This window comes from Nicotiana tabacum, chromosome 3 (genome assembly GCF_000715075.1).
Source record: "Nicotiana tabacum cultivar K326 chromosome 3, ASM71507v2, whole genome shotgun sequence".
Classification (NCBI taxonomy): domain Eukaryota; kingdom Viridiplantae; phylum Streptophyta; class Magnoliopsida; order Solanales; family Solanaceae; genus Nicotiana; species Nicotiana tabacum.
In genome coordinates this window covers 30,997,121-31,006,311 of record NC_134082.1, presented here as the reverse complement: position 1 = coordinate 31,006,311, position 9,191 = coordinate 30,997,121, and the positions used below count along the sequence as shown (strand labels likewise).

At 43.1% G+C, this 9,191-nt stretch overlaps 1 protein-coding gene across 1 annotated transcript; it reads right to left on the bottom strand.

The window, feature by feature from the left end:
- Nucleotides 1–8,226: 8,226 nt before the first annotated feature.
- Nucleotides 8,227–8,739, bottom strand: LOC142175998 (uncharacterized). The gene has a single exon (XM_075243023.1). The coding sequence runs from the start codon at nucleotides 8,737–8,739 to the stop codon at nucleotides 8,227–8,229; it is 513 nt and encodes a 170-aa protein (XP_075099124.1).
- Between the last annotated feature and the right edge of the window lie 452 nt (nucleotides 8,740–9,191).

Sequence of the window (9,191 nt, the reverse complement as noted above, 5' to 3'; positions counted from 1 at the left end):
ATAAGAACAATATCAAACAGAAAGTAAAGTTGTATTCTTTAGCTTGGGAATAAAGTATAGCATAAGTTTTTCCAGAGATTCGTCTCCTTACAATGACTGTTGAAGTTACTATTTGTAGCTATACCTAGGAAATAAGATCCTGTGATCGAGCCCCTCTTAAATAACAATAAATGGGGCCATTGATGAATATGTAACGACAGGCTCTGAATGTCAAAATTCTCTGCAACATCTGCCTATTTGATATTAGGGAATATTCTTCATTAAATGCCATCTGGTGACAAACATTCAACCCGCTCACGTTGATCGCGTTTCCCTCGGGGTTTATCCGTTGCCAACTACAACTGTTTTTCTCGATCCCGATTCTCACTTGATTTCTATTTCATCTATCTCCAGTTCCACGTATCATCCTATCATTTGATCATTTAATATAAGTCAATTTTACCTTATACAGATATTCCCCCTGCTTTCCGATGACACATCTTTGTGTCATCAGGAAGTTGGTGAAGATTCCTTTCTTGGCGGGAAATCTTTTTGAAGCCTTCTGAATAGTCTCTAACGCTTGATAGGACACATGTATGTTTGCATTTAATACCCCGAATATCTGTTGCCCCACGATTCAACAATATTTTCACCGGTTCTCGAGGTAATCATGGCCATGATTTCTGCCGTTTATATCCTTAGTTATACACACCATTTTACCTCTTTCACTATCCAAAGCCCTCATAAGTTTATTATCTTCTTTGCTCCTAACCTTCTTCTGCTTTCATCTCTTTCCTTTGCTCTTAACCCATAAACACTTTGTTATCATGGCTTCTTTTACTCAGTCCTCTAAAAACTCTGGTCTTCCCTTCGGTGGAGGCCTAAAGAGAAGCAAAGACAAAGAGGTTGATATTGATGTTGATCCTCATACGGTGAGCACAATCATACCCAAACACTTGAGCACTATTAACGACTTTCAAGAGAAGTTCCCTTCCGCGAATCCTCGAACTTGTCTTGTTAGTAGGTATCCCTCGTCTATTCGTCCTTCCATTATTTCTACTGTGAAGGACAATTGTGACTACCATGACCTAAACATCATTGCTCCTGACCTGGTGGAGTGTGTTACCTTTACCAAGAAGGGGTTTACGAATGTCTGTACGTACCCCTTTACTTTGGGTCCGTTTTCTTCGAGCGGGGGACTTGACCCCGTGATCTTGGAGTTTCGCCATCGGTACCAGGTCTTCTTGGTATAAGTGGGCCCCTATGTATGGCGAACGACAGTTTGCCTGCGCCAACTGTGCACGGAGACGGGGAAAACCCTAACCCTAGCATATATGATGAACCTCTACTCCCCCAAAATTTTCCGTGGGGGAGTAATAAATTTTAGCAAGCACGACCACCATGCTTTGCTTACCAGCATGGATGATGTCAATGACCGTGGGTAGATGGAGAGGTTTGTCGTCATTGTTACCAAGGATATCATCCCGGCCACAACTCAATATTTTCTCGAATCATGGAGTCGTTTAGGTAAGTTTTTCATCTAACTCTTTCTCCGTAAAAAGACTGTTACCTGTCATTGCTAACCCTTTTTTTCTCGTTATTTTAGCTACTCGATGGAGACCACCGCGGGTAGAAGGCCTGTACCAACGGGTTCAGAAGATTCTGGATCTTACCATGCCAAATTCCCGTCGGTGGACAGAATTCGCCCCAAATACTAGTGGAAGGCCAAGAACCACGGTAAACTGATTCTTTCTACTTTCCGCCTCTGTAAGTACATAAGAAACTTGCTAACCATATATTTTTACTCGATTTAGGGCTCCCGCAGGGTTTTGTTACCTGCCCCGAAGTCAAGGTTTTGGCCGATCCTGCAGAGGCTGCGAGATTTGTTGCAGAAAGCTCTTACTCGGAGTGGTGCCCTTGGATTAGACTCCGGTTCAGGAGCTTCCACCCAGAGTCCCCAACCAGATAACAAGCAACCAAAAAGACGGCGTTCTTCCTCGGATGGGGATAAAAATAAGAAAATAAAGAAGGCCATACCGAGTTAGCCGCAACTACTGTGGTCATTGATGATGATGGGAAAGCTAATGATGAAGAGGCTCCCCTTCAGTGGAGACAACGATCTTCATCAGCTCAATAGAATGCTCAATCTAGAGAGCTTAGAACCCCAACCGAAGGCAAGGTCCAAACACTTTGGGGAGAAATCGAGATGGTAGAGAATGCCGAGGTTCGATCACTTTGGGAAAAAATCGAGATGGTAGAGAATGTCGATTCTCGATTTTCGGTCCCAGTTGCTTCTCCCGGTCCTGTAAGGTCGAAAACTGGGACTTTTCTGCCTTTGGTTGATAAGCAACCAATAATTAGCACTGCCCCTATTGCAGCTACTTCTCAACCTACAACACCATCAGCTTTATACCCCTCCACACCAGTTGTGCCCTCATCACTAGCAACTACTACATCTCTTTCAACATCCACCGATGTCCGAGAAGAAGCTGTTTCTCCTCCCAGTCTCCCGATCACGGGAATTTGGGGCACAATTATTCAACCCCTTCTTTGGATCCCCAAGGAAAGAGGAGAGTCACTCTCTCGGTTCCGAAGGAGTGCTATCTGCTGTCTAGGCCGGTGTAGCTTGCCAATTACCTGAAGCCGCTGGATTCAGATAAATATAAGAATAAGATACATTCCCTTTTCAGGGAGTGTATGTTGAACAACGCCATGCACAATGCGGCAGCGGTAACATACTTGTTCACTTACTGTTTATTTTTTGTTTATCTGTTATAATGGGTTTTCTAACTCTGGTATAAGTTTTGCAGGTCAATTTCCTTACTACCGAAGGCATGCATAGATTGATCCTTGATAAAGAAGGACTTATGTCCGAGCGGGATCAACTGTTGGCCGAGAGGAATCATCTCGTTGTGTGCGTCCTGGTACTAGAGGCAAAGGCTGCTGAAGCGGCCAAGCTTGAGGCTCGGTTGCAATAGAGTGAGCAGGAGGCGATGACTAATAGTCAAGAAGCCACTCAACTACATGCACAACATTACGATGCCAAGGCTAGGATGGCTGAATCTCAAGGCATTGCTCTTGCTGCTACCAAGCGTAAGTCTGCGTCTATTGAACGAGCAAATATTTTGGAGGCAGCCTTGAACTCCAAAACTGAAGAGGCTGCTGCTGCCGAGGAGAAGCGGGCTCGGATGGAAGATAGGTATAATAAAATCATGGATCAAAATAGGGTTCACATATCTACAATCCGTGATCTTGATCTTAGCCTTGGTGCCACAAGGTCCGAGCAGGATGGCCTTTTGGCCGAGGTTGACAGACTTAAGGCAAAGCTCCAGCACTAAGGAGATTCCCTCATCTTTGAAAAGACATACTCTATGTACCATATAAGGAGGAAAACCTTGGAGGAGGCCAAAGAAGGCGTTATTGATATTGATGATGAGATTACCAAGGCCTGAGCACTAGAGTTAGCTGCTCAAGAACGTTTCCTGGCTCAGCCTGACGCAACTGACTTTTCTAGTACTAGGAGGAACTTGAAGAGGATGCTAACGAAGGCCAAGATCCTACACTGGCGGCAGACCCTCCCATTTCTCCGGGGAGTGGGGGGGGGGGAGGGAGCGTAGATGCCTCTCTCCCCCAAGTTTCGGTGGCGATGAAGTTAAGATTTTTCCTCTTTTTCTTTTGATGTCTTCCCTTTGTACCTTTGTACTTATGCTGTTTGGCATATTGATAAATACAAAAGGCTTTTTGTGTAAGTATTACGCAAAGTTCATTCCTTTTGCGTTGAATTAAATAAGGCTTTGTGTGTATTGTCTTTCGATAGCTTTTGGGCTCTGAGCATAAATTCTTCCGGAACCAACCCTTTACTATAAGGATTTCATAAGATAGGGCCCTCTTATGATTACGGTTCCCTTGAAGAGGATATCTCCTGTTCATTCCGGCACAAGCATTTGAAGTTTTTTTGTTAACTTTCAAATGAAAAATTAAATCACCGTTTGGACAAGAAACAAGATAAAACAAAAGGACTTTATTTTATTCCTTTCATCTTTAAAAGTACATAAGCGTTCGAATGTTAAAAAAAGAAATTGCCAATACATGTGGCTAATTAGTACAACTTTTTCTATAGGGCTGGTCATGAAATCCCCGGTCCAGATGAGACATTATTGTTCCCGGGTCTTGCAATCCCAATTTTTGTGGTAATCATGTTTCCGTATTCTCATACTATTCCCCTAGTGTTCGAATGCGAAGTATGCCAATTGGAACACTGGAAGTCTTACTACTTTGAGGAAAAACACTTGTGAACAGTTGGATAATATTTGGTCCGATGGCAAGCTTCGTTTCCCTTTAGGAACTTTGCTATCGAGCCAAAGACTATCTAACCATCCCATATTGTCTTGTTGTTTCAGTTCCTTGTCTTTTAAAGGTCTTAACGTTGCTGATGATGTTCCTTAAGTAGTATGCTTTCCGTTGTTGCCTCGTTAAAAACCTTGTCAGAAAAACCCGATTGGGATAAAAACTGGTCGAAGGAAAAAAAGAGTGCAGCACATACTTTCAGTATAAGTAGGATTCATCAGTAGTAATACCTTTTAAAAAGAGTCACATTCTTGTTTCTTGAAATTTGACTACAACTTGATTCTCTATATGGTATGATCCCTTTCTAGTGACAGCTGAAACTTGGTAGGGACCTTCCCAAGTTGGACCCAGATTTTTAGCATTGATTTCCCTAATGTTCTGAGTCTCTTTCCTCAAAACCAAGTCTCCTACTTTAAAGTAGTAGAGATTGGCCCTCCGGTTATAGTATCTTTCCATCCTTTATTTCTGAGCCACCATCCTCACGTGTGCCAAGTCCCTGCGTTCATCAAGCAATTCCAACTTTACCGGCAATGCCTCATTATTTGCATCTTCGTCTGCTCGGAAGAACTGTAAGGTTGGTTCTCCTACTTCCACCGGGATCAGAACTTCTGAGCCGTATACGAGAGAGAAAGGTGTCTCTACCGTGCTTGATTTTGCCATCATCTAGTATGCCTAATAGTACTTAAGGTAACTGTTTCGGCCGTTTGCCTTTAGCTGCTTCTAACCTCTTTTTGAGCTTTTGAATAATCACCTTATTGGTTGATTCTGCCTGACCATTAGCGCTCAGATGATATGGTAAGGAAGTAATCTTTTTGATTTTTAGGTCTTTAAGAAATTTTGTGATTTTGGAGCCTATGAATTGTGCTTCGTTATCACAGGCCATATCCTTTGGTATTCCAAATCGGCAAATTATGTTTTCACATAGGAAGTCGACCAGTTCGGGCACACCGATATTTTGGTAAGGACCTTCTTCAACCTATTTAGTGAAGTATTCAGTTAAAATTAAAAGGAATCTTACCTTTCGGGACTCGGTGGCAATGGCACAACTATATCCATCCCCCATTTCATGAATGGCCATGGAGACAAAACCGAATGTAATAGCTCTACCGGCTGGTGTACCAATTGTGCGTGACGCTAGTACTTGTCGCATCTCTGAACGAACGCCTTTGTGTCTTGCTCTATCTGGGGCCACTAGTGTCCTACCCTAATCAACTTTATCACCAAAGGATCTGCACTGGAATGGTTCCCGCAAATTCCTTCGTAGACCTCTCTCATGACGTAGTCTACCTCCAACACTCCTAAACATCGGTCCAACGGGCCTTGGAACGATCTTCTATATAACTGTTTACCCAAGAGGCTGTGGCGAGCCGCTTTGACGCGTAGTGCCTGGGATGCCCTCGGGTCTTCGAGCAGCTTGCCATGCTGAAGGTAATCGATGAACTCATTCCTCCAATCCCATACTAGGTTGGTTGTATTTACTTCATAATAGCCGTCCACATCGAGTACCGAATGATTAAGTTGAATGACAATACCAGAGTCATATCCTTTCATCTCCATGGACGACCCCAAATTGGCCAATGCATCTGCTTCTACGTTCTCTTCTCTCGGGATGTGTGTGATCGTGTAAGCAAAGTTTGAACTTTAATCATATATTATTGCACGCGTTACTCTTTTGTATAAAAATTCCATACACTTGGTTTACTACCAATTAGGAATCTCATTTGATTTCAATGACCTCGGAGCCAAGTCCCCAGGCCAGTTCGAGTCCTGTAATCAAAGCCTCATACTCGGCTTTATTGATAGTCAATAGAATAGCTTTTATGTCCTGCCTTAGGGTTTTCCCCGAAGGCGTGATTAGAACCACCTTGAGCCTGGACCCTTTCACATTGGAAGCTCCGTCCATGAACAAGGTCCAATCTCCTGATGTCATTTCCGACACCATAACCACTTCTTCTGCAGCCAAATCCAATAACCTAGGACTGAAATCGGCCATAAAGGTTGGCCAAAACTTGTGATTTGATCGCAGTCCTAGGCTTATATTCAATATCGCTAATTTCAATTGACCATTTGGCCAACCGCGCTGAAAACTTAAGTTTGTGAAGGACATTCCGTAGGGAAAAGTTGTCACAACGGCTATCGAGTGGCACTGAAAATAAGGCCTAAGCTTTCAAGAGGCGACTACGAGAACTGAGGCCAGTTTTTTGAGGTGCGAATAATAAGTTTCCGCTCCTAACAAAATTTTGCTAACATAATACCGAACTAGAATGACACTTACTACTACCTCCAAGACCGCTAAGTATATTAGCAGTTGTTCACCTTCCCTCGGTTTTGATAGTAGCGGAGGGTTTGGTAGGTAACGTTTTAGGTCTTTTAAGGCCTGTTGGAATACTGAAGTCCATTCAAAATTCTTCTTATTCTTCTTCTTCTTCTTCTTCTTATTCAGAAGTGAGAAGAAGTGATGACATTTTTTGGAAGATCGAGAGATGAACCTGCTTAGAGCGACCAATTTTCCGGTTAGCCTTTGAACTTCTTTCACGTTTGTCAGCTGGTCTGGGATGTCCTCTATGGCTTTGATCTTAATGGAATTTACCTCGATGACCCTTTGTGAAACCAATAAATCCAAGAACTTACCGGAGCTAACCCCGAACACACATTTTTCGGGGTTGAGTTTCAAGTTGCGCTTCCGCAGGATATCGAATGTTTCCTGGAGGTGTTTTAAATGGTTACCTACATTCAAAGACTTGACCAACATGTCATCTATGTATAATTCCATTATTTTACCTATTTGTTTCTCGAACATCTTGTTCACGAGCCTCTGATAAGTGGTTTCGACGTTTTTAAGCCGAAGGGCATCACATTATAACAATATGTGTCAATATGGCTCCGACATTTTTAAGCCCTGGTTCTGCGGGTTCATCTTAATTTGATTATACCCGGAATAGGCATCAAGGAAACTCATTCCTCATTCCCGGCTGTTGTATCAATCATTTGGTCGATGTTTGGAAGTGGAAATGAGTCTTTTGGGCACGCCTTATTCAAGTATTGATAATCTATGCACATTCAAAATTTGTTATTTTTTTGGAACTACAACTACATTAGCTAGCCAATCGGGATACTTTACCTCCCAGATTGAACCTATGTCATGTAACCGAGTTACCTCTTATTTAACAAACCTGTTTCTGACCTCGGCTATTGGGCGCTTCTTTTGCCTTACCGGTGGGATGCTTGGGTCTAGGCTTAGCTTGCACACGACCACCTCTAGTGGGATACCTATCATATCCGTGTGCGACCATGCGAAATAATCAATGTTAGTTTTAAGGAAATTAATAAATCATGACCTAAGCTTGGGATTGAGTCCTATTCCCAAGTGAAATTTTCTCTCCAGGAATTCCTCGAACAAAGCCACGTGTTCAAGTTCTTTTGTCATGGGCTTGGTTGCATCTGTCTCTTCCGATACTTGAAAGTATCTCGGTACCTGGTTGGATTCCAATGACTCCTCGCCTTTATCATCTTCGCTCGGTATGGGAGTAGGCTTCGGTTCCTTTAATTTCTATTTGTTGAGTTCCTTCCCTTTATTGCTAGAAACTGATACTGCATTTATTTCTCTCGCTGCCGGTTGGTCTCCTCTTATTTGTTTGATTCCCTCTGGGTCTGGAATTTTAGTAGTTGGTGATATGTTGATGGTATGACCTTCATCTCATGTAACCATGGTCTACCGAGAATTATGTTGTAGCCCATGTTGCCGTCTACCACTTCAAATAAGGTGGTCTTTGTGACCCCTTCGGCATTTCTAGATAGCAGGATCTCCCCTTGGGTTGTCATACTTGCTAAATTGAACCTGATGAGGAGTTTTGTTACCATAATGATACTTCCGATTAATTTGGCTTGCTCCAACACTCTCTATTGAATGATGTTGGCTAAACTTCCCAGGTCAACTAAAACACGTTTAATCTCGAAATCTAGAACATTAAGAGAAATTACCAGGGTGTTTTTGTGTGGAAGAAGAAGTCCATTGGCGTCATCCTCCATGAAGGTGATGCCGTCTTCGGCGATTTCCCAGAGTCTCTTGCTTTGAGTCACTAATACTTTTGTTTTCTTGGCTGCCGAGAAAGTTACACCGTTGATTTCATTCCCTCCAAAAATCATCTTGATAGTTAGGTGATGAGGGTTTTCCCTTATCTTTGAGGGTTCTGCATTGTCCTGGCTGCGGCCGTAATTGTTCTTAGCTTGGTCGCTCAAGAACTCCTTGAGGTGGCCGTTCATCAACAACATTGCCACTTCCTCGTGGAGATGTCGGCAATACCTAATTATGTGACCATGAGTTCCATGATATTCGCACCATAAGTTGGTATCTCTCTGGCTAGGATTGGCTCTGATTGGCTTGAGGAATCGTGCTTCCTTGATGTTTCTCATTGCCGATACTAGCTTCACTACGCTGATGTTGAAATAATCTGATAGCCTGGGATATGAGAAATCCTCAGTCCCCGATACCTCTTTTTCTTGTAACGACGTGTTGTTCTGACCGTGATTGGTTCTTCTACCAGCAGCAAACCTATCCGAGGACCGAAACCCTTTGCTATCGCATCCTTAGGCTCTCTGGTAAGGCGAGAATTGTCCTTTGGAAGATCACCGGTCTGTATCAAATTATCCTTGACCTTATCCCTGTTCTTGTCTCGGTCCCATCTCTTGGTTGATGTCGGGTACCCGAGCTGATCATCTTTTATCCTTATCTTCGATTCATAGCGGTTATGGACATCCACCCATGTGGTCGATTGGAACTCGAGCAGGCTTTCCTTCAATTTTTAGGAGGCATCAGAGTTCTTCGGGTTCAAACCCTTAGTGAATGCCTCCATTGCCCACTCGTC